Source organism: Sardina pilchardus, chromosome 18 (genome assembly GCF_963854185.1).
Source record: "Sardina pilchardus chromosome 18, fSarPil1.1, whole genome shotgun sequence".
NCBI classification, from domain to species: Eukaryota; Metazoa; Chordata; class Actinopteri; order Clupeiformes; family Clupeidae; genus Sardina; species Sardina pilchardus.
Genome location: NC_085011.1, coordinates 16,791,802 through 16,818,577, shown reverse-complemented (window position 1 = coordinate 16,818,577; position 26,776 = coordinate 16,791,802). Strand labels below are relative to the sequence as shown.

At 41.6% G+C, this 26,776-nt stretch overlaps 1 protein-coding gene across 1 annotated transcript in view; it reads right to left on the bottom strand.

Annotated features, from left to right (window-relative positions):
- adgrb3 (adhesion G protein-coupled receptor B3) overlaps positions 1 to 14,014 on the bottom strand; it is a 161,197-nt gene extending 147,183 nt beyond the window's left edge. Inside the window, 2 exon segments of the mRNA XM_062519914.1 lie at positions 10,989 to 11,757; positions 13,710 to 14,014. Coding sequence (XP_062375898.1) covers positions 10,989 to 11,742 — 754 coding nt within the window. The 5' untranslated portion in view covers positions 11,743 to 11,757; positions 13,710 to 14,014.
- Between the last annotated feature and the right edge of the window lie 12,762 nt (positions 14,015 to 26,776).

Genomic DNA, 26,776 nt, shown 5'->3' with positions numbered 1-26,776 from the left:
AGCAGGCGGTAATAACAGACTATCATTGTTTTAAGGAAATCCACCATAAGTAGCCGAATACCGCTTATTCCACCAGAGAGGGTTAAAGTGGATCAAGGATCTTTGATTCCACTATATTTCCATGGGAGCAGGAGACAAAAAAAGAGTCAGTGCCCTGCCCAGTCACCCTCTAGAAGCTAAAATACTGAATATTCTAGAATACTGAACACTTTGACTACCACAGCAACTACCAACTACCACGGCACATTTTGTACATTCTGTAATGTTGCATTGTACATCTTAGGAGCGGCACCCACCGGAAATGGTGTTCAGCGGTATGGGAGTTCTAATTTTTTTCTTGTTGCGTCGTGGCGCGTACGTGTTCGGTGAGCGCCGGCGTTTAACCACACATATAGCCTACTACATGCAATGTGAGTTTACATAATGACTCAGAAGTATTTAAATTGTAAATGAGAATGCCAGTCTATGGAACTGCATGACGAATTAGGCTTATTTCTCAGTTGTAAAAGCCAATTATAAAATCATGTCAAACTTCCTCAAACAATAATAAGTCAATTGCATGTTAAACAAATAAAGTTCAAGTTAAGTTCAGATTAAGTTAAATCAACTTTAATTTAAATATATATATATATATATGTGTGTGTGTGTGTGTGTGTGTGTGTGTGTGTGTGTGTAGGCCTTGCACTGTGATGGAGTCTTGATCACAAAGAAAAGTTGTAATGTGAAGAGCTTCAATTCAACGACTGTGAAAATATCAGTTATGACTATAGAGAAGCAAAGCGGAGGCTACAGCTGTATCTGTATAGTCTTGACGAGGAATATGTCTCTGATCAACTCACAGACCTTGAGTTTATGTTTCCCGTAAGATAAACAAGGTTTTCAAAAAAGAATAAGCAAATTCAAAGGCTTTCTCAGTCCAATGGCTGACCAAACAGACTGCACACTATTAAGTGAAAGTGTGCTAAGACGATTCCACAACACCCCTAGAGACACCACAGGATTAAAGTCCTCCATGAATGCAAGAAGAGGGCTCATTACTTATATTTTAGATAAATAATGGCAAATGAATATTTATGATGAATTTATCACCATGTTTAAATAATGCAGCGTGAGCTTCATTCGGCACACTGGGAACCTTCAATTTTTAATATTTAAAACAGATAAAGCTATGGCTCACAGAGCATTGTAATTCGACGCATTGTAGAGTTTTTACTGCCAAGACAAATTTATGGAGGAAATCAAACCATCCAATAGACTAATAATATGTAAACTCACAATACACACTACACCCAAAACTAATATTTCACCATGGCAAGTCATTGTAGGGACAATCTTTAAATGCCATCCTCCGATCCTCTAAATTTATACCCCTGAAACACATTAGTCAAGGTAATGCCATCATCCGAGCAGCATTATGGCGGAATTTGTCAATGCAGCAGTTTACCTATAGCATTTGAATGGGCAGCAGCGATTTGTAAGGCCTACCATAATAGCATCTTGTGTTTACATGCGAGGGACTGTGATTTAGGTGCCGTGTTATAACCGCAGCTCTGGTGAACTCTACCGAAGCACATCCATTCTTGAAATAGCAGCGGGCCACCACGGGGCTGCTATGGCCAAAGCATGGAGGTAGCCTATTAGACTTGCCTCAATCGTGCCTTGTGACCAGTGTCCTTCCAACGGCTCGTTCATACTCATTTGTATCACGTCTACTGTCTGCCGTTACCCTGTTTGGTCTTTTGAAGGGTACAGTGAGGGTATCATGGTGAATGCAGAGCTGAAAAGTTATTAATAATGCATTGTCATCCACACAGTGAAACCAAGTGTTGTTTTAACCAGTTGACTGGGCTATTACGGCAGGCTGTAGGCTGTAATCAAAACGTATTCATTCAGCTGTCAACGGCATGAAAGCAGTGTTTTGGTGCACTGTCTATAATCTGTTTATTCTTTCACTTGCTTAATAAATTATGCATGAGCAAGTACTACTATTGCACTGTGTGTGTGTGTGTGTGTGTGTTTCTGTGTGTTTCTGTAAAATATCAATAGTGCTGACCCTTAAAGAAATGGATTTTCTCCCTCGTAAAGCCTTACTTCGGTATCTCACTTTACTTTGCTTTACATTCATGCACTGAAAAACAGCTAAATAAATGCTCTAACAAAATACAACTTTCCTTGCCATGTCATTAACATGTGAAGAGGCACTTACAGTGCTTGTACATAAAGACTTTAAATTGAGCGTAATTTAGCCACATTACCTCAAAAAGAAGAGGTCGGAACCTGACATAATAATGCGAAGAGCATTTTGTGTTATCACCAAAGCCTGTTAATTCCTCGTGTGACACCCTTGTTGTGGGTGCCAGCGCGCGCGGCGGCTTTGAAGTCGAAATGGGATGTACTGTATGGCAGAGCTGAATGAACACAGCTGCAAGGGCTCTTTGTAAACGCCACCTCTTTTGTTTGCGCATTCAAGTGGGCCAATGCAGATATACAGGAGAACAGAAGCCGTCAAAAGTGTGTGACGAACAGCTGTATGTTGTTGGGACCTCACACCACTTGGTGCACTTGGGGACACGGAGTTTGGTCATTTAGTTTGATGCCCTGATGAAAACATAAGTGTTGAAACGCGTTGGCATGTAGCCATTTTTGTATTAAAGGCTTTTTTTACTGAATAGGAGTGCCTCAATTTTTCTATTTTTTTCTTGGTAATTTAGTTATTCAGCAATGTGTTCATGTTTAAATGATCTTATTTCTGATATCTGATGTGACACAAATGTATATTTGCTGGTGCAGGTTTCTATCTATGAATTACTGCAAGTATTCAATTGCATCAGAATGTATCCGGCTCAACCGAGTGTGATAAAAGAAAATCAGACAATGTCACATTATTCTTCACGTTATTATTATGTAACGGATCTCCGTACCCATGGGGCTGCCTCTTCACACCAAGGAAATGATGAACATCCGCTCTCGTGTCACCTTGCCAAATAAGTCCTCATCAGCACCAATCAGAAGTGTCATTAAGGGTTACATCCTGTTTTAGAATTCCAGGTAGCATTAAAAGCCTAGTGAAAGCATACTTTTTGGATATTCAACTATGTTTTACTACTTCGGAGTACACCACAGGGTGGCAGCAGCTTGATATAGGGATTATGGCGGGATGTACCATCTCCCCACTTGCTTTTACAATGGCAATGGAGGTCATTATTAGGGCATCAAAATGGGTGGGTGGGGAGAGATTGCAGGGAGGGCTACGCCTCCCCCCAGTTAGGGCTTTCATGGACGACATGACAACTATGACGTCTACCGTCCCATGCACCAACAGGTTATTGGATAAGCTAAATAGCAATCTGCAGTGGGCTAGAATGAAGGTGAAGCCTAGTAAGTCTAGGAGTCTCTCAATTGTCAAAGGGAAGGTAGTAGATAAGAAGTTTGTTATTGATAAGGAGGTGATGCCCACAGTTATGGATAAGCCAGTGAAGAGTTTGGGAAGATGGTATGATGCAAGCCTTAATGATAAGGTACAGGTTGAAGAATTAAGACAGGTCACTAGGCAAGGTATTACAAAAATTGACAAGTCAGGACTACCAGGTAAGCTTAAATTGTGGTGTTTGCAGTTTGGCTTATTGCCCCGGCTAATGTGGCCATTGACAGTCTATGAAGTTCCTCTGTCAAAGGTTGAAAGGTTAGAAAAAATGATTAATTCCTTTGTGAGAAAATGGCTTGGAGTGCCTCGCTGCTTAAGCAGTGTAGCCTTGTACGGGAAGGGCATTGTAGAGTTGCCAATATCTAGTCTGACAGAAGAATTTAAGTGTGCTAAGGCTAGATTGGAAATGACTCTTACTCAGTCTAAGGACCCAGTGGTGAGGAAAGTTGCACCTACAGTTAAGGCAGGGAGGAAGTGGAACCCAGAGCAGGCAGTTAAGCAAGCTCAATCAGCATTGAGGCATAGAGACATAATGGGTCATGTGCAGCATGGGCGGGGGGGTCTAGGTTTAGACATAAGTAAACCTTTGTGGAGCAAGGCTTCTGCAGGAGAAAGGAGGAAAATGGTTGTGGAGGAAATGCATAGGCAGGAGGAAACTGTTAGATGTACCAAGGCAGTATCACAGGCAAGACAAGGGCAGTGGGTAAACTGGGAAGGGGGGGGGGGAAAGCAGATTAAATGGAAAGATCTATGTGGCATGGATGCTGGCAGGATTAGATTTATATTAGGTGCTACATATGATGTGCTCCCATCTCCCAAGAACTTAAGTCAATGGTTTGGTGAGGATGATAAATGTACACTTTGTTCGTGTGTGGGCAGCCTCCACCATATCCTATCAGGGTGCAAGGTAAGCCTCACCCAGGGGCGCTATACATGGCGTCACAACCAAGTACTGAAATGCTTAGCAGCAGCAATTGAGGATAAGCGGAGAGAAGTTAATTCATTAGCAGCAAGTAAGGATGTTAAGCAAATTAACTTTGTACGTCAGGGGGGTCAACAGCGTTCCACGAAGGCCAGGTGTAAAAACGGCTCTTTGGTTAATGGAGCGGGGTGGGAAATGAAGGTTGATCTAGGCCAGCAGATGGCAGTACCTTCGCATATAGTGAGCACTAGGTTGAGACCGGACCTTCTTCTGTTCTCAGATAGAGAGAAAGTGGTTTACATGGTCGAGTTAACTGTTCCTTGGGAAGACAGAGTAGAAGAGGCCAATGAGTTAAAGAGAGCAAAATACACTGAAATAGCAGAGGAGGCAGCGCAGCGAGGTTGGAGTGTGAGATTAAGGCCTATTGAAGTTGGTGCACGAGGGTTTGTGGCCAGATCTGCTATTGGCTTGCTGTCTGAGTTGGGCATTCGTGGACGAAGTCTAAGGCAAGTGGTTAGTAACATGTCTTTGGCAGCAGAACGAGCAAGTGAATGGTTGTGGGTAAGGAGAAACTCTACTTCCTGGGGTAAGGTAAGTTAGCTGGCTTATTTGTTTTGTGTTTGAGACACGGTGCCTAGGTTTATGGTTTTTAAGTGTATGGTTCAGTCCACACCGACGGGACGGACCATGCCTAGGATAGTTAAGAGTATTTGGTTATTTTGTGATGGGGGTGGTAGCATGTAGCGCAAGCTAAGACAAGCAAGTTGGCTTGTTGCAATGTGGTAGTATGGAGGCAGCATGTGGTGGTAGCATGTAGCGTAACACAAGCTAAACTAGTGGTAGTATGGAGGCAGCATGTGGTGGTAGCATGTAGCGTAGCACAAGCTATACTAGCTGGTTTGTTTGTTGCAATGTGGTAGTATGGTGTGTTGGCTTGTTGCAATGTGGTAATATGGAGGCAGCATGTGGTGGTAGCATGTAGCGTAGCACAAGCTAAACTAGCTGGTTTGTTTGTTGCAATGTGGTAGTATGGTGGCAGCATGGAGGGGAGTGTCTCCAGGACGCTGGTTTCACTGTTAAGCCTTCATGAGGTGTCGTGGGCCTAACTTAACGAAACATCGGTGAATTGGGTGCCCACTTGATAACTCCAATGACATGCTGTGTACCATATACTGCTGTGGGATTGGCCATCTGTCTTGTGTTTGTGACCATTGGTTAACAGGTTGGTGGTTAGCCTGCTTCTTTAAGTTAATTTTGGACAGGGGCTTCTTAATGTGTGTTTGCCTTGGATTTTGGCACAAGGGATTTTAACATCTAATCCTGTGTATTAATGTAATTTAGTCAGGAAGATCTAACTGTCCTCAACAACCCCTCAAGGAATGACTTATCATACTATACATCAGATTATCAAATTTCTCAGTCGATCTTCCTCAATATATTTCAGTGTTTCACCCACCACTACTTCATCCAATTCAAATGCCAATTTGTAGGCATATTGGCAGTTCAAGTGGTCAGTATGCATGACACTTCGGGAAGCACGAATGGAAAGGAACAGCCTTGTTTAACATCAGCAGTGGTACCATCACTATTCCAATGTCCAACATGTCATCAAATTATAAAATAAACAAACGATGGCTACTGTAAATGCCCAGTATGTGATCATTTGTGTGTCCATTTCTGTTTACTAGTACAACCGTACTTTTGCCACATGATCATATGGACATTCTCTCAACACAGAAATGGTTCACTAGCATCCCCAGGACAAGACAAGGAAGATCAGATTGGCAATTCAAATGATGGCCCCAGACAAGGGGAGTCACTTATCTGTATTAAATTTAGTGGCGCCATAACATTTGACTTTTACGGATCCCTTCAAAAAAAAATAAAAAATGTGCAAAAAAAAAATATACACGAAGCATTTAGGCAGCTCTCCCGTCTTTCTGGGGATTGGAGCTAAAATGGCCAGCGAGGGCCGTGAACAATAGAGGCTGAGCATAATGAAGGGTGACTACTGAGTGGCTTGACTCAGATCCAAAGTGAATAAAAGGCCACGCCATGCGGTGGTGCCGCAGTGCTAGGACATTTTATGGCAGCTGCTGCCATATTAAAGGAGACTTGCTTGTATCCTTGCTCTCATAGGTACACACAGCACTTCCTGTTTCAAGATGTCTTTTTTATTATGTGGCATTGCGCCCACTGGTTACACTGACTTTGTAGACAAATCTACAGTTACGTGTGTTTCCTAACCTCTGCCCTTGGTAAGGTTGGTGTGTATAATATATAATGGCAACAAGGTCAAAAAGGCGGATTCATTACCAAAGAATCACAAAAGACCACCATACAAACATCCATCCTTGAATGTGAACTTGCCCATTCATGCTACTTGAATAGAAGCAGATCACTCATGTCATTGCCTTGGATACAACGCTGAAGTTTCATGTCAATCTTAAATTCCCAAGACAGTCATGGCAAGGTTGCAACATCAACACACTACTCAATTCTACTCCAGCACATCAATGATATGCGCATATTGACACATTTTTAATTTACTGCCTATTAACCATGGTATATACAGTACATTTCGCTGAATATATGCTTACTATCATATTACGTATCAACCCATGTACAGTATATGCAATGATTATGCTCAATTTCTTCAGCCATGAGGTTAATTCACGGGGGCAAACTATACATGGGAATGCATTTATTTTCTTCATTCTCCTTTATGATTAAAGCCCAATTCATTGGTCCATTGGGCACCTCGGTCAATACAGTTTGTTTTGTTGTTTTTTTTATTTGCATAAAACACTGTAATGCGCTTCATAAAAAATGTGGCTATTACACAGCAAATTACTGCAGTCTCTCTGCAAAGAACAAATGTGCAAATGTATCATAATTTTGCAACTGCTCTCATCCTGTGGGTTTGACAGGGGACAGCCACTCCAAGTTGAGTTCATAGGAATGGCCCAGTGGAGAACGTGGCGGTCTATTTGACTTTATTAATGCCAGTCTTTGCCATTACTCAGACCTCAGCAAAGCCCTGAAGCTCCGTTAAGCAAAGAGACCGGGTGACACAATGCCTCTCACACAATGAAATACGTAACGCCTTATTTTCTCGAAAGCAGCATCTGGCGAGTTGTCGGGGCCCGGGATGGCGAATAAATAAATATATAAACCTATAATAGCCAATGGCAGGCATGCACAGAGTGTCATATAATGAGACAATGCCTCAAGATGTTCCCCTTTTTGCTTGGGCCAGATTCATTTGTGACTAATGCAAGTGGGACAATTTGGTGGAGCTGAATCTAATTCCACATGAAGTGTCAGAACGGCTTAAAATGGAGAAAATGGGCTATAAAAGAACTGAGTCGATCCGCAACCAATGGCTAAAGAACCAGGATGGTTCCTTGCACAAAAACATATTGCATCAATACCTAAGCTATGTGAAAGAATTTGAGGTCACTCTAAGTTCTACAAAGCTACGAACTGGGCAAATATGTTCCAGTCTGCTTAACTAAGTATGACTACGGATATAATACAGTAAGCCTTCTTAGGCTTGCATTTTCATAATATACTGTACAGTATCACAAGTCCTTTAAGACCAAGATGGTTCATTGCTGTAAATTGTAAATGCCAGCAAATATATATATACTGTATATATCTCTTCACGCAGCAAGGTCAGAAAAAAAGAGACTATTATAGTACAAATAATTCATTTCAAGGCTGTATGACTAGTGCATGGCGCAGACGTGTAAAACTGTCAAAGACCATGTCTACATGAAACCCAAGGTTGTCCCTCAGTACACCACAACACAACACACCACACCACACCACACCACACCACAACGCAACACAACAAAACTGTCCCTGGACAATGATGGTCAGAAAAATGTCTCTTTAGCTGGAGGACGACAAGTTCTTGAGGGGAGGTTGTGACTGTGAATAATGGGGTTCATATGACCATTGTGAAAAGGTCAATATCACATTTTTTCCAAAAATCTCACCAGGATAACTCTGACAGTGAGTCATGAAGGGGTTAATTAGCCAGAAAACGTAGGGTTTTCTCCTGGATGTACAATGTGCATCAATGTAAATACAGCTGGCCTTCATAAAAAGAAAAAAAAAATTCTGAGGATGTGCTCAGTAATACTGCCTCATGCAACAGCAGTTCGGCAGCCACAAGAATCAAGCTTTCAGGGACCATCCCTTTCAATGCTACATTAAAGAGTGACACCATCACAAGGTTTGTTGATCCTTTCACGATGTATTTGATCAACAGATCAAAACAACTCCATCCCACTGGGCTATCTTGAGATACGTTGGAGCGACACATAGTGATGCCTGATTTTCCATCGGGCGAGAGAGAGAGAGAGGGAGAGGGGGAGAGAGAGAGAGAGAGAGAGAGAGAGAGGGAGAGGGAGAGAGAGAGAGCGGCATGGCTAATGTGATGGAACAGGACGTGGTACTCTCCTTTAAATCCAGTCGTGATCTACCGGCTATCCAGATGAAAAAGGATTTAGACTCTTCTCCCCCACACAAACACACACATGCATGCACTCGTGTATCCACACACACACACACACACACACACACACACACAGACACACACACGCCCTATAAATAGAAGCTTTTCGACCATATTCTCTAAATAAATAAATGGGTGAATAAATAAATAACGCCTGTGAACATATGCTATTATTAACACGTAGATAATTATATGCAATGTTTCATTTGAGGAATACAATTATACCAGATGCATACTGTGTTATCCAAAAAAACAACAAAAAAAAACAAGTTTGATCTTGACGTAAGACCAGGGGGGAGATTGTGTGTCATTAAAAGCACGATTTAGAACTTGCTGATGCTTTCTCATTTGAGGAGGACAACTCACTGTTCCACCTAAATGATATCACTCTAGGTACCAAGGGAAAAATCGAGGCAGATGTTTGCTTTCGCACTTACAATTAGAAGCCGATGAGCTACAACTTCATTCTATGCCTAATGCTGTGCAAACATTAAAACAGTCAGAGGGAAATAGGAGAAAAAATGGAGTCGGCTCATTTACATGTTCAGGATTTGCAAAGAGGCCTACTGAGGCTTAAGCTAGCCTCCATAATACCCCACCTAGCCATCTCGTCTGATCTAAGATGGCACTCATTCTCTCAAGGGACAGAATAAAGTGGAAGCCACAAGGGGTTACTTCTTTGATTTAAAACCTCTTGATGTATTACTTCTTTTCTTAACTGTGGGAGGAGGACAAATTTAATTTGTCATTATGCATCCTGATTTTTTTTTTTCACCACACCTGAGCCCCCTCCTCTCCACTTCCATTGCAGTGAAGAGAACTCCAGAAGTTTCCTGGCCTTAGATCAGGCCATTGGGAGCCTGTAGCAGGGTCTCTCTAAGCATCATCAAACCCCGGTCTCTCCACTAGCAAGGGGAGTTATTATGGGTGCTAATATCTTTCACAGAGAATACTTTCAGAAAGTCAACATTTTACATGGCACAACATCTTTTAACAAAACATTTCCTGAAAAACAGAACAAAAAAAAAAAAAAAAAAATACAAACATTTTCTGGGATGTAAAAATACTCCTTCAGTTAAATTGGGGGGAAATCCTCCACAAAAATAGGAGAATATGATCCTTGAGATTAAATACAGTCATGGTTTACCCTTTTGTTTTCAACCTTCAGCTCATTCAGTGACTCTAAGACCATTCCCACTTGAGTGCCAGCGCAACCTAGCTTACTTTTCATTCGCACACACACAAAAAAAGCCTGCAGACAAAATATATACTTCATCAGATTATCTACATTTCAGCTATGGTACACCTCTGATGACATGACTATATTTTCCCCCAACACTACCGTCACCTCATTGCTAAGTGATGAAGAGCTACTGAGGTTTATGACAGTTATCTAAAATCTGACACTTCTTTTCATTGCCTCCTCATCCACTGTATGGTTGGCACCATGTCGTTGGCACAGACATACTAAAGATTCTCTATACATTTACATGGCAGGAAATGAGATCCTGCTCCGACTGAGTCAGACTATTCAAAGTCAGAAAACCCCCATACACTGATGGAGATTATGTGTGCTTACACCAGGTAATTAGTGAGGCTTCAATTAAATGCGTTCAGACACACCAAATAAAACTGGTGGTAGGACTACATGGACAGTGCCAACGGTGTTAATTTTCATTTGCCGACACGTTTTCTTTTTATTCGTTAGGATTTAAACACTGCTGACTGCCTTTTTATCCACATTATGGAAAGCTGTCCTTGGGAAAACAACCTGGCTTAGGCTACCTGTCCATATTGCCCTAATCACTGAAAAATGTAACTGTGTCTTTCATAATAAGGAAAAGTGTAAGGCTTGTTTAAAGGTAGAAAAATAATGGGAGTAGGCCTAACTGATACAAGTAAATCAATAGTTCGTCTGATTGCGATGCAATTGATATTTGTCATCCAGAATTTTTCATAGGCTCAATCTTCTCAAGGACAACAACCTAGTCATGCTTTAAACGGGAGGGGAGAGGGTACAGGAAGGGATATCCATACATTACGTGCGTCGTTAATATACACCACTTCAATCGGTATGAATGTTAAGTTAGCTCCACCAAGAAAGGCTATGTACTCACCCTCCTTCAAAGGCCGTTTCACCTCTGCGCTAAGGTTGCACACCTGCGCAGTTCGCAGTTGTGGGGTGAGGCATCCCTCCGTTTGGGGATTTAAAGGCAAGACTACATTGTTGAGCATGAGCATATTGTCGGAATCTCCATCGCCCAAATGTTGAGGACAGGTGCATTTTGCATTAACCATTCCACAAGTTTCCACAGTCCCCTTTTCTCCTTTCAAGCAGTTTTCCGACCACGTACATAACACCTGGCAACCAAATTGGCTTGGACTCGCCTTATTCAAAACCAAAAACTCCACCACTGACTTCAGATCTTCCTCCGGTTTCTTCGGTGTCAATCCATTGTAATCGAAAGGGAAAACCCGCCGGAGCTGCACGAAATTCTTATCGTACTGCAAAAATACATATATATGCTTAGAATCACAAAGGTAGACGATAGATTCGTTGCTCTTCAATAACTCGTTGATCTTCTCGTGTGAGAAATGATCAAATTGATAAGCCAACAAGGAGAATTCTGAGCAGCTCAAGTCTCGTTTATAAAGTTTAAGGTAGATGCTGTATTTGGTAGGGTCAGGGTTTTCCAACGTCCAAGTACAGTTGGTATAGTTCTTCGGAAACATCTCAGTCACCGAAAAAGATCCATAAATGACTCCTTTTACCAAAGTGGAACACCAGAAGTCTTGGGCACCAGTTAATCCAAACATAACCAGCAGATAGGTGGAAAATATATAAATCAACAGGTTACGAATAGCCTTCATCCTATGTCATTTGGCCTGCAAGAGACAAGCACACGGAAAATGGCACGCAAATGAACAATAGCTGTCAGTCACATACACATGAACTACATCCCAAATGCTAAATCCCATTTGATTCATATTTAAACATGAATACCTTATTTCTATATGGTATCCCTTCTTCTAGAAAACAAATATCTAGCAATAATGGTTTGCTATTATTATCCGGTTATTTCGTCTTTTCACAGTGAGTCAAACACAGTTCGGATAAACATTGCCACCTTGTGGTCTCTATATATTTCAGATAATAATTCTTAGCAACTCCACCTAGAGAGATAGCAGCAGTTCATGATTCCCCTTATAAAATCATCGAAACATTAAGAGTCACTGGGCTACTCGTAAATGTGTATTAAGGCATAGCATATTAGCCAATGACTCTGAACACTGGCCTTTGTTTTGGCTGCACAGCAATGGTAGCCTATGTAAATCGACGATGTAAAGAAACATCTATATTGCATCAATAAACAGGTGCTCATAAATTTCATGTTGAAAGTGCCATGGCATCTTTTGACCAACAAGACATTGGTATTTTGCCACGTAGCCCCCTATTCTCTGACCGCAGGTGCTTTTTAAACAGCAATACATCATTTTGACTTTGGCTGCCATATCACCTTCCTGAGATCGACTAGGGGAGACTTTTACGTAAACCACTTTCATAAACTATTGTGGTAAATGGTTTGTTTGCCACACAGGGAGCGACGTCAAGACTTTGAAAACGTCATAGCCAAGGCTATATAGTGCGATTCAACAGTGGTCGGTCCAATAAAAGTAGGCGACAAAATGAAACGCAACGCAAACTAGACGTCTTCTGTCATGGAAAGACTTGAGGTCAGAGCCGTCAATTTCATTTTTATGCCTATATTTGGCTTCAGTCTCAAGACAGTCCCGCTCGTGTAATCTAAATCTCGCTTGTGACACTCGTTACTTCTGTAATTTGTCAGTCTCTGCAGTCGGGCTAGCTCCATCAACTAGACATCGAGAGAGAGGGAGAGGGAGAGGGAGAGGGAGAGAAAGAGAGAGAGAGAGGGAGAGCGAGAGGGAGAGCAGGGGGAAAATGCTAGTCGATGTCCTGATTGCATTAATCCTGTAGGCATTGCAGCTGTGTGCGGTGTCACAGCGGTGTGGAGGCGTTAAAATGTAGTGAAAAGATGGTGTCTAGAGAATCGGCAGATTCCCTGAAACTGGGGATTGGGCATTTTACGCATGAGCATTTCTTTGTGGTGTAAGCTCTTATAGGTACAATCTAACTAAATGTTGATGCAGACTGCGTCTATAGTCTATAGCGCGGGGCCAGTTTCGACAGGACGAAACGACTCTTTAACCGCTCACTTCGGCGAATAAGCTACATCAGATGCTTTATCGCCTTATTCCCCTCACGAAGTGGATTAAATAGGCTACCGCTATTCATGACATGCAGCAATGTCCAGTCCGATAGTCAAAGGGAGAGTGGCTGGGGTAGATTCAGAGGTCTAAAATGAACATGCTTTAGGTTGTTCAAATCCAAGTTTTGAGAACAATTATAAGGATTGACATAATCAAATATGGCTTTAGACCGAAATTTGATCTAACACAGACGGCGCCAAAACTCATTTTTTACACCTATTTAAAAAAACGGAAAGCATCTATTTACTTCATATTAACCGGGGTGTAACGGTTGATATGGTATCCATAAAATTACCATTCATATAGATTACATACAGCACATTCTTTTCAAACAACTGGTTTCTGATGTGCCTCCTTCAACATGTAACTTTGATTTCAAATGCGTCTAGGACCAATGACACGGTTTAGATCATGCCCATTATATTTCCCATTTATAATGGTTCGGGTTGTATGTCTCAATAATCATAATAATAATAACAATAATGATAATAGTAGGCTACCACTAATAATAATTATTATTAGTATTAAAATAATAATAATATACTCACCTTACACTCCGGAAGCTATGGCTATTTTTCCCACATACTTGCACACATCCTTTAGAAATAACAAAATGCGCTGGCTTCTCGCAAATCAATACTTCCCATTGCCAACGAAAGAAGTCCAGCGCAACAAGATGGTCAAACAGCACAAAATGCGTTAGACTTCAGTCTGGCTCATCTCCCGTCTTTCCACCACCTAAACGGAACCCGCCGAGAGCAAAGAGCGCAATTGAAACAGCCTGTTCTAACGAGGCAAAAACAATCCACCGACTCAGATTTATGCGAGGGTACTTCGATGAATCATCTGCTCTTGTCCTGGCTTTCTCCACAGACGGCAGCAGGTAGACAAAATCCTTACCGGGGCGGCAGGGAGATGTTCAGATCCTGACTTAGCATTGAGTGAGATGGAAAGCGCTTTCTCGCCTGCTCGCTCTCTGAGCTCCAGGACCGGGGCTGCAATATCACGTCACAGCCACTAAGAGAAAGCACGTATGAACGTCTCCTACTGCATCTGGCACCCCTTTCCCACCCTTTCACACTTACATAGCCCTCATTTCATTTCAAATCAAGGTAGAGAGATGTTCCTCTGAAACGGACCCAATTCAGTCGTAGAACAACACTGTGTCCGCCTTAGCAGCCATTTACTATGGGCTGCTTGAACTGCGTTGGATTAAAATGGTACTTGCAGCAGACGCGCAGCGATGGCGTTGCAACGGAGAGAGGAAAGCGCCTTTTTTGGTTTAGTCGTGGGACATTCAAGTGGAACTATCGATAAGAATCTCAGTCTGAGGGTCTGGACGAAGGTGGCCAACAGCTAACTTCCACCAGTTTGTTTGAATATTTGTACGTCGTACTGAAACCTGGTGTAGATTAACCCACCCTCAGTTTTTAAAAAGGAGATTCCACTAACTGTCAGATGCGGCAGTTCTGCTGTACACAGGGAAATAGCTGGCGTATTCTCAGTGCACTGGGACATATATTGTTATATGAACCAAATTGAGCACTTAAACGATTTCCGATATGGCCTAAGATATAGATGGTTTCCTTGTACACCACGTTACATGTGATTGCAGTGGAACCATTTACGCTTTCCATCAGCACCTGAGTGGATGATTTACCTGCTTGTTTTACAATCCTTCAGGAGAGCCGTTCTTTGAGGAAGTTATTTGTTGACGAAACCAAACTAACACACTGTTCATTCTCGTCCCTAATATAAACCAAAGAAACTACAAAACATTATAACAGCAAAAAATGCGTCCTCGAGATGAGCACACGTTAAGTAGCCTACCGACACTGCATCGCTATCGCGACATTCCCTTGGACGATAAGTTGGAGTGACTGCTGGCACAATTAAAAAGAAAACGCAAGAGCCACTTGACTTTGGCGAGGACAGAAGGCAGCAGGAAGTGAGTTTTTGTTGGAAAATGATCGGTGAGTCAGTTCAGACCGTACTGAAAGCTGAATTGGAGGTATTTTGCTCCATTTCTGTTTTGATGCGTAAAACCGTATTGTATGTTTATTTTAAATCCGGAATTACCGACGAAATCCGCAAGGGACATAGTTAAAAAATTGTACTGTGCAAAGGTATGCATATTTGCACAATAAAATATAGTCTGATTGGTCCTTAGCTTGAGTTTGCCGAAGGTTATTGCGACTGGTAACTTACTTGAACATCATTATAATAGTTCAGTCTGTTGCTAGTTGGTGGCATTTTTTCAGCCTTTTATAAATCAATAATTGTGTTTCTCTGCACCATTCTGTGAAACTCTTTGCGTAACCCATGTGGAAGTGACGTGGTTGGATGCATTTTAATATTATTAAAACATAAGAGCTCTGGGATTATGAAGGCTTAAATAAATAAATATATACTGTAGATAGCTTACACAGTCCTTTGCTGCTATAACATTCTCACATATGGGCATGAGAAGACATTCGATTTTTTAAATGGAATTGATTTGTCTGTGTGTACCTTAGCTTTACTTGTGTTTTACATTTGTAAATCCACTACCATGAATTAGGACATTTTACCACGCTTGAAATAGAACTGGAACCATTTGAATGTCTGATCATGTTATTATGAACCCTCTATTACCGTAGCTTGACTGCTGAGGTGAATAGAAGGTGTGGGATATGAACTCATAAGTGCTCTGACACCTCATCATCAGCCTAGGATAAAACAGTTTTGTGTTTACTGGAAGTATGGATTTATATTTCAAGTGCACTCGTAACTCCTTGCAGAGCCATGGTATGTTTATGTTAATCTGCTGTGTGGCATAGGCCCACTGTGCCTATCATATACAGATTTCATTATGTACGTGCTGTCTTATAGTTTCACAACAGGCCCTATATGCCTCTTTGCAATTTCCTGCCTCTATATAGGATGTGTGTGAGAACAAGCAGGTACACACACACACACACACACACAAACAAACACAAAGAGAGAGAGAGACATGCACACAGATACAGACACACACACACACACACACATGCACACACGCACGCACACGCACACACACGCACGCACGCACGCACGCACGCACACAGACACACACACACACACACACACACACACACACAGGAACAGTGTGATATGTTCTTCATTCAGTACTTCTCTGTCAAACCTCTGCTGAATGGCTCGCCTCTAATCCAAGCTCAAACACTCAGCATCTTAACTCGAGCTGTATGGGAACATCTGTGTGTGTCACTGTCTCAGCAGCTCCAACCCAGCCCGCTACTGGTGCTTCTCACAAGATGCATACAAATGAAATCTGTTGCTGCAATTCTGGGCTGATTTTTTAGCTTGGCCGTATAAAAGTAGTAAAGCTGAGCGCGAGTATTAAAAATGTATGTGAGTTCGGTATGCAGAGTTTGTTTGAAAGGCATTTCCTGCCAGTTCAGGCTGCAGAGGCTGTCTACAGATTTACTAACCCCTGTGAAGTCATTATACAGTACAATGGGAAGACCACCTACAGTTCTCAACTCAGATGAAACACAGAAACCTAAATACTAAGAATTAGAGTAAAAAAAAAAAAACTACAAAAAAGATTTACAATAACTTGAAGTCACATCATATGTATGAAAGACATTACGCTCACAACAAAGGAGACTGTATATCTTCCTGTTCCTCTCCACTGTAATTATCAATGAAGGCATAAAACACTGAAAAAGTATATACTTTAAAAAAAAAAAGGAGACTGTATAACATAGCCATTGTTACACTGCAGAGGTGCCATTAAGTACAGCACAATTAACTATCCGCCATTCATGATCAACACATTGACTCGTTGCCTGGAATAGAATGCCTTTACTGCCATCGCATTAGTGTAGAATAACAGCCGCGCAAATGTAGGGCACCCCCCTGAGAATCACTTTCAGCACATACAAAACCAAGAGGCACAATCTTCAAACAGATCAAGCATAAGCACTGCATGCATATTTGACACTCACATCCACAGTAAGGAATAAAAACAAGTATGAATATAAAATTGACGTGAATAATGAAACCTGCCTACCTGATGCATACTGCAGTGAAATGAGAGAGCAGTCAATGCAACCAGCCTTGAACCCGAGTCTCCAGGGTATCAGACCTGCAGCTTGACCACAACGCCAAAGGGTCATTGGTTTGGCGGTCCGAGTGCATACTCAACTGTATGATGGCACTCCTTACACCCATACATGTATACCTGATGTGTATACATACTGTACGTGTTTATCTGATACAAACCTGATGATTCTATTGGTGCTATGGGTAGAGGCTTGGGCATAGCATACCCTGTGTGTGGTGGCTCCTCAACCTTACACTCTGTACTGGTTTTGTCAAGACGTTTTTGATTCATCTGGGCGTGTGCTGACTGACTGATGCCAGAGATGGTTGATGAACCTAGAATGTTCTAAAGAATCTTTGCTGTTTGGTCCAAAGATCTTTTAGAGTGAAGCGCTCTAGAATCTCGTCATGCATTCTGCTCAGGATTTTGAAGGCAGAGGTAGTCTCTTTTCTTTCCTTATGTCATTGTTTTGTTACAAAAGAGGACTTGAGTTTTTTAAGCTATACTGTATAGAATAGTTTTTAATCCCTACGTCTTCAAGATATCTGTTAGCAGCTTCCACAGACCAGAGTTACCGCCAATGCTTCAGAATAGTAGTAGCTCATTTGAATTTGAATCAGAACAAAATATTTTCCCTGGTTCTCAGAACAGAGTTACTCAGCAACTGTATGTCTTAAAAAGACATCATAGGAATTACAATTCTCAGGCGCAACTGTAAAGCATGAGAGGCAGCAACTGTAGATGCACACTGTATAAGGGTGTTATTAACTGAACGCCAGATGCCCAAGTCTGAGCAACTCTCAAGGTATCCAAGCCAATATGTTTTCCAGCTGTTATTCCCATGACTGATACCTAGGTCACATCAATCTCCCACTCCATTTATTTATACTGTACAGAATGTATCTCCATTCATCTCCAAACACAAAACCACTCCATTTGACAAGCAGTGGTTGCCTTGAAAAAGACAGCTGGGGTTCTGCACCTTTCCATGGCCACATCCATTCTGGATATTATGCCAGTCCCTACAGATTTTGATTTGATTATCATCCTCAGAGACATTTTCAAATGTATGGGTAGACTGTGGTGGGGGCTTTTGCTTTTAAAGATGACATGAATGGAAAATTGGCTTGTTGAATAAGAAAAGTAACATTGGCTTTGTTGAATAAGAGTTTGTGCGTGACCATAACGCTACCGGAAACACAGTTCTTTCCCCCTTCATATGCAAATCTCAGACTTTGAAATGACCACGGTGAATCTGAACAAAGACAGACAGTGACGCAAGCCAGCCCACCCCACCCCACCCCACATGTTTACCTTACCTCTTTGCATTGGAGATTCAGGTAGAAGTTGCTGGAGCCTATTGTGAATGGTCTTTGGCTGCAAGGTTGCCAATGAGCGTAATGCTCAAAGGGACACTTCTCGTGAAGACTTCACTTCACTTCACAAGCTTTGTATCTTTAGAAAACCAGTCATGTTTTTGAATGGTCTTGCATCATTCCCTCAGTTTGCCTTGAGATGGGAGAAATATGGATTTTAATGAAACCCATGAATAAGACTTCCTGCTTTCAATGATGTAAAATTATGATTTAGAAGTCCAACATTGAAATCCACATTTCTCCCATATCAAGGAAAACTGAGGGAATGATGCACGACCATTCAAAAACATGACTGGTTTTCTAAAGATACAAAGCTTAATACTAATCGGTAAAGTGTCCCTTTAATTATCTATGTGGGCGCAAGATAAGCATGAAGGGGCGCTAGATATCTGCTATAATGGCCATATGTTTTTATGGTTATACTGTAAATGGGCTTGTGAAATGATAGACCAACCTTGCATACCGGTACCTTCTACGTGAACATCAAGGTCCTCCATCATCCACTGGACCATTCAATGCCAGCTTTAAAGTGAAACGATTCAAGATGCCCACTATTCATTTGTTTGGAAAGTTGTCTGCCATTTTTGAGTGCAGAGTAATGTCTCTCTAGGTTATGAATGTGTGCGTGTGTGTGTGTGTGTGTGTGTGTGTGTGTGTGTGTGTGTGTGTGTGTGTGTTCTGTTCACACACTCATTTGGTTCAGATATGGTTTCTGCAAATCACATTCTGGGACTGTAGGAATTTTGCTCTTTTTGATCCTTTTTGATAAGCTTTTTTATTCTTGACATGGTGTCTAGTTGAAAACTACTTGTAGACTCATAATCACATACAGTAGGTTGTCTTGTTGAAATGTCTGGTGAAAGCAAGTGGGAGAGTGGAGGAGAATTTGATTACTGGTAACTGACACATCACACTGACACAGGAAAGCACATCTAATAAATATGGACCAAAGGATCAGGGCTTCACCCAATTTGCCACATTCACATAGGATTTAACCAGATTCCACACAGATTTAACCAAAACACCCCTACAGGCAGGGGTAGGGGGATTGGGGGTGCAACTCCCTCCACATCTCTCTGTGAATGACTGGTGATAGCATCTAGCAATGTTCTGTCAATTTCACTAAAGTTTTTCACAGAGCACAATAAAAATGCAGCACTTGCTGTATTGCTGCCTGCTGTATCCTGGGCTGGCTTTCAGAACTGAGAATCTAACTCAGCGTGGAAGGCTGGACTCCAAACTCTAGCACTACTACAGAGGGGAGTCTGTCATACCGAGAATATTTTGAGAATGATTCAGTTGCAGGCACAAGGCAAGTTACAGGAAAAGTGCCAGAGGCCTACACAGCTATACTGATATTCAATACAACGGCACAACAGATTGTGATATAGCATTTATATCCCCTCATCAGTAACATAATGCAGCGTTTAAAAACAAACAAATAAATGGTAATTGAAAATAAGTCATTTAAATTAACTAGCAGCAAAAAAAAATATGGAGTGGGGTCATTCCATGTGGCTCTGATTACAGCTAAACTGGGAGCAGTTTAGTTCTAGCTGAGTGGGAGAGTGAGGGTGACAGTGGCTGTAACCTGCTTGAGCTGGTGAAAGGTGAAAGTGTTGCAAAATTGACTATGAAGGCACACTCTATGAATGTTAATGAAGATACAACACAACTTCATAATGTTATTGTTGAGAGCATAATTGAACGTTCTCCATGTAACCTTCCCAGTATGATTATCTCACAATTGACATTTAGAGTCATGTTTTTCTGGTCCTTTTTTTTTTGTTAGTTTTTTAATCATTCTTTTATCCTCTGCCATGATAGAATGAACACTCTTGCAGGCTTTTAGCGGGCATTGTGTTACTGTGACTGGCTCATTAAAAAGGAAAAAAAAAAAAAAAAGAACATGACATGAGAAGGAAATGGAGTTTGCATTTGTAAGTGACATTTGTATGTGGAGAAAGTCAGCATGAATTTTTTTGGAGAGAAATGATTGTTATTACATTCATTAGATGAGAGTGAAGTGAAGGCCAATGGTAGTGTAGTTGGCAGGGAGCTGGGTTAGTATGCCATAGCCAGAGAGTTGTGGGTTCGATTCCTGGCTGCCACTAATGAGCCTCTGTGTATGGCACTCAACTCTGAGTTGCTCCAAGACAAATAGCCTACTGTATATGTAATAAGCATATGTTGCTTTGGACAGAAGCATCAGTCAGATGAATAAGTATTATACTGTTGTTATGCATTTGCATTTACTGTATATATTAGATATGGATCAAATTGGTATTTTATTCGATAAATTTGAATTTTATTAGATTACAAGGTAATATCCTTTACAGCCAAAGTAAAGATCGATGGCTAGCCACTTAACTCTTGATTTTGACATTGACTTCTTTGAGTATGTATTGCGGACAGACATCAAATGATCAGACAGATCAATGCATTTTAAAAATGTGCTCTCTGTACTGTTATTGTTGCCTTGAAAGCCAAGACATACTTTCCAAAGACGATCCTTTCCTTAGAAAATCACGGTTTCAAAATATGTCAGTTATGTAAGTCCAAGTCATTCGATTCAGTTGTATTTGTATCCATTGCACCATGAATATGAGTCAGTTTGCTTTAACGAGCTCAGCTTGAACCTTCATTGTCTTCCGTGTCCAGAGGCCTGTCTTTCCTTCCAGTGTACTTCAAGTGTTCTGTTGTCTTGCGAACACCTCACATGTACATATGTATGGTAAGGCATGTACAGTACACACTAACGTTAGTCAGAGTGTTTCAGAGGATCCAAAAGCACTGGTCTTCTCCTCTGCACCCAACCCCTGACTTCTGAGATGCTATATTTATAATGTTTCATTTTTACACTATTAAATGTTATATGATATTTTATTATGCTTATTTGATTTTTCAGTGGGTCGCTTATCCTGCATTGACAGATTTCTTCACCCCTGAGTGTCTAGATGTACTGAGTTGACCTCACTGACCTCGGCCCTCTCTCTCTCTCTCTCTCTCTCTCTCTCTCTCTCTCTCTTTCCACAGCGAACCTGGCACTGAGAAACAGCAGCTGGTGGAGTTGTGGAGCTCCAGTTAAACCTGTAATGACTCGAGCACTCACTTCGCCTCTCCTAATCTTTGGAACAAGTTGCCAGGAGAGAGAAAGCCTTTTGATGAGGCAGAAAATCATCATTTTTGAGCAAGCTGAACCTGCGCCTTGTGAAAATGCATCTTCGAGTGCATGGAGGCAATGAATCTAACCTGGTAATTCCTACTCAGGCAAGTGGATGGTGGCCTGGATGGATCAAAGCTTCCCTGGCATTAGAGCATATCTTGGGACCGAGAGAGAGACACTGTAAGATACTGTACAGTATGCATCTTTTCTCCTACTCCATGGTTTTACAGGAATGCATTAAACATCAACACATGACAATATTAAGAATATTAAATGCATTTTAATGCAAGTCTTTTTTTACTTTTTCAATTCTGACTAAGTGTCTGAGACAATTATCATTATGGAAGGGTGACTGCAAGGACAAATTGATCAGATGTAATGGTTCCTCACCAGGGCTTTACTGTAGCTTCTCCAGCAGGTTGCGTCTGTATTGCTATTGCTTGGGGCATTTTAAAATACAACTAATGTGTGTGTGTGTGTGTGTGTGTGTGTGTGTGTGTGTGTGTGTGTGTGTGTGTGTGTGTGTGTGTGTGTGTGTGTGTGTGTGTGTGTGTGTGTGTGTGTGTGTGTGTGTGTGTGTGTGTGTGTGTGTGTGTGTGTGTGTGTGTGTGTGTGTGTGTGTGTGTGTGTGTGTGGTACTAAGGAATACCTCGCTGATTACAATGACCCTCTGGAATTCTTCCACAGATCATCATGAGTCATATTCTAACTCAATAGAAGCTGCATGCTCTGCCTCTGCCACAGCTGTGCATTAACGATTGTCCTCAGCGTGTTTTTATATCATTCCCAATCCATGCAAACATGTCACGGGGATCCGCCACAGTCCCCTTAGCCAACAAAGAATGTGTCAGACCGTAAAGTTATTCAGTCGAGAATGGCAACGTGATCAAACCTAACTTTTTATTAGGCCTTTAAACTCTGTTTCAATCTCCCTTTCAGCTCTCTGTTTGAATGCTGTGCGTGTTTTGATTACTCCCAGTGTGTGGCATGAAAAGACCTTCCCACTCATTACAGCTTTTGAGAGCCCCGAAGAGAATTCTCGGAGAGACTGACAATAGACCGGAGAGTTCCGGTTGCCAAACCGTGTGGAATGTAAACGTGATGGCTCTCGTTAAATCAGCATATGGTATATATGTGCTGAAATGAGTTTCATGACCTGGCTAAATACCAAGAGTCTCACAAAGGCAAAGGCAGCGTCCAACATCATGTCATTAGGCCACATAAAATGTGACCATATGAAATCAAGAGGTTTAAAACCATCATTCAAACAAACCTATAAAACCTTAAGTCCTAAGAAAGACACAACTTTTAGGGTTCTTGCTCTGTCCCTTCTGGGTATTGCAACTACAGTGCAATGTGATTTGTCTTCCTCTCTCTTTCTCTCTCTCTCTCTCTCTCTGTATGTAAATCACTCTTTTGACAACCAGCACTATTATTTGTGAGACACTTAATATTAACATGTAAGAGAACCTTCACTGATATGAGATGTTTTCATCAAATATTAAACCTTGCCTCAAAACCACAAACGCAATGTCACTGCAACATTCCAAAAATAAGACATGAGATGTGTTATTGTTTGGCTTTATACAGTACTTGTTAATATATTTGAAGTACATTGTTTATGTATTTCGCTGCACAGCCACTTTAGTGTGAACTTTCTTAACTTTTTGAAATGTTATCTTCTGTCAAGGTTATACAGCTCTGGAGAAAATTAAGAGACCACTGGAGATTTTTCTGATGTCATCCCACGTTGCTGAGTGAGGTCATATTCAGGAGACTGCTGCCTATTTGAATCTGACTGTCACCTCATTCGAATGTCACTCAGCAAGTGTAGGATGACATCAGAAAAATGTGCAGTGGTCTTTTCATTTTTTTCTAGAGCTGTACCTATATATAATTGCAAATATACAATAGTGTATCAATGATTATCTACAAAACTGTCATATTCAGATGGAAAAAAATATATTCAAATTACTAACACCAATGTTAGGAAATGTTTTACAAATGCCACATAATGAAGCAATTAGAATCTTCTCCTACTCTTTTGCAGTGGGTGTCTGAAACTAAATACAGACACCTTTCTGTTCTTGATGATGTCTCATGGGCTAAAGAGACCTGCGCAGACAGTCCATTTGGACAGTCTCAGAGTACATTAAGGTCCGGCTCTGAAAATTGGCATGAATTAATTACTGAACGGAAATGATACGGTTCAGAAGCAAGGGAACGACAGCCCATCGAGTCATCGTGAGTCATAGTGTGTCCTTGGGGTTTCCAAGGTCCTTACGAATGGAGTTTGTGTTCTGGTTGAGTCTAACAAATAGAATACCCATTACATAAATCATGATATCTCTGAGTCAGGCCTGTCCTCCTCATGTCAGTTCACATATTCTGCACTCTTGTGGTGCTCCAAAAAATCCTGTGGAGAATCTCAAATAACTTGCTGCTGCTGGTGGAAACCCAAAGACTTACTGAGTTGGTACACTGTGTCTGTAGAATGCAGTGTGTGCTTGGATCCCATCCAATTATCTCCACTGTCTTTCCAGCAGGTCCACAGCACAGAGGTTCTGGAAGGTTCCTGTAGATGGTTTTAGTGGTTAAAAAAAATAAAAAATAAAAACAGGGACAGGGTGCTACTTCACATATGCAAAAAAACCTTTGGACAATTACAGAAATTGCAGATAAATATGCCCCTGCAGGTAGTATCCATACGTTTTGTTTCATATTTCGTGTAATATATACTGTAACTCTAATAATAAAACTATTAAAGTGGTACAGACAAATTCACAACTGTATCACCTTGAGAAACTTAAGCAGTGACATTTCAGTTGGACTCAGAATTCACTTTGCCGGCTACTGCTGATCTAGCAAAAAAAATAAATAAACACACAAACAAATAAAACTAATCTGACAAGACACAGCAGATGTCTTTATATCAGGTATGCAGGGGTAAGACTTCAGAGGGAATGCACGAATTCATTTGATGAGCTTAGCCTCCTGACGCACCTGAAGTTCTCTGCCATTTGATGCAATGTTATCACAGCAAACGTGCACCAATCAATCAGCATCCGCCCCATATTCATGACGGCCGCACAATAAAGAGACCAACTCTGGCTCCGCTCTAATGGACGCAGTAGAATTATGACATGATATATTATCTGCCATGTCAGGCCAAGGAGAAGCTTGGAGGACAAATTCATCGTCTTAGGGTATAAATACCCTCTCGCTCATTGGGCAAACAACAAAAAGTTGACACAAACTGAGCAGAGGTTGGTAAGAAAAGTTAAAATGCAAAAAAAAAAAAAAAAAGTGTCTAAAATAAATAAATGCATGTGAATAAGCAGAGAATACTTCTCCTTTGACCACAACAGAGCAAATGATCCCAACCACCTGGCCTCCCTATGGTTAGACTATTTTACTTGGGTTAGAAATCTTTTAGTACTGAATTTATGATTATGAAACATGATGTCCAGGGAGCGCTATGGCGCAGCATGCTACAGTACTCATACCACATGGGTCCGAGTGCCCACGGGGAACCAGGTTCGAGTCCGTCCTGCGGTCATTTCCCGATCCCGCCCCTTCTCTCTCTCCCACTTGCTTCCTGTCTCACCCTTCACTGTCCTATGCAAAAAAAAACCACGATGTCCAGAGCTCTTGCTTAGCAGATTTGAGTCCCTCTGCTCACAAGTTTGACAGGGAATATTAAGGGCTGCGTTAAAATGTCCTGCACTCAAATGTTGGGGGAAAAAAGCCAAAAAATAAGATGACCTGAAGCTGCAGTTGATGCCATCCTGTTTACATAGCTGCACTGCACAGCACAGCACAGCACAACACAACACAACACAATGCAGCATGACACAGCACAACATAACACAACATGCACAACACAACACTGCACAGCAAAACACAACACTGCACAGCAAAACACAATACACCACAATGCAGCACAACACAACACAGCACAGCATAACACAGCATGGCACAACACAGCAAAAGCACAAAACAGCACAGCACAGGAACACACAACACGGCAAAACACAGCATAACACAGCAAAGCAAAACATGGTACAGCACAGCACAGTGAAACAGAGCACACACAGCACAACACAGCAAAACACAACACAGCTCAACACGGCACAACACGGCACAGTACAACACAGCATAACACACACAACACAGCAAAGCACAACACATCACAGCAAAACACAACACAGCAAAACACAACACAACACAACACAACACAACACAAGACAGCTAAGCACAGCACAACACAACACGACATGATGCAGCACAACACGTCAAAACACAACACAACGAAACACAACACGGCACATTACAACACAATGCAACACAGCACGGCACATTCCAACACAATGCAACACAGCACGGCACATTCCAACACAATGCAACACAGCACGGCACATTCCAACACAATGCAACACAGCACAGAACATTCCAACACAATGAAACACAGCACAGGACTGAGGACCATGTGGAGGATGTCTGTGTTGAATGAGGGCACATGGAGTAACACAGTCACAATCAATAACACGTACTGGACCATATGCTAGCTAGTCTAATACAGTTTTGGTTGCTGAAAGATTTTTTTGGGGGGGCTTTTATGCCTTTAATCAGACAGGACAGTGTAGGGTGACAGGAAACGAGTGGGAGAGAGAGTAGGATCTGGAAAGGACCGCGGGGCGGGAATCGAACCCGGGTCGCCGGCGTGCGGTGCAGGTGCCCCAGCCAGTCGCGCCACGACTGGGGCCTGGTTGGTGAAATATTTGGTGAACTCTTGCTGAACTACATTTTATCATTATCATTAGTGTAGTGCTTTGTAACTCTGTAATATACTCCGACATCATTGTCATTGTACTGTAGTTCTTTAAATTGTAGCACAAGCGGAACAGGTGCAACAAATGCTAGAATGTCATGACTGAATTGACATTTTGAAATTGGCATTTATGCTTATGAGTAACTTGGCATGTA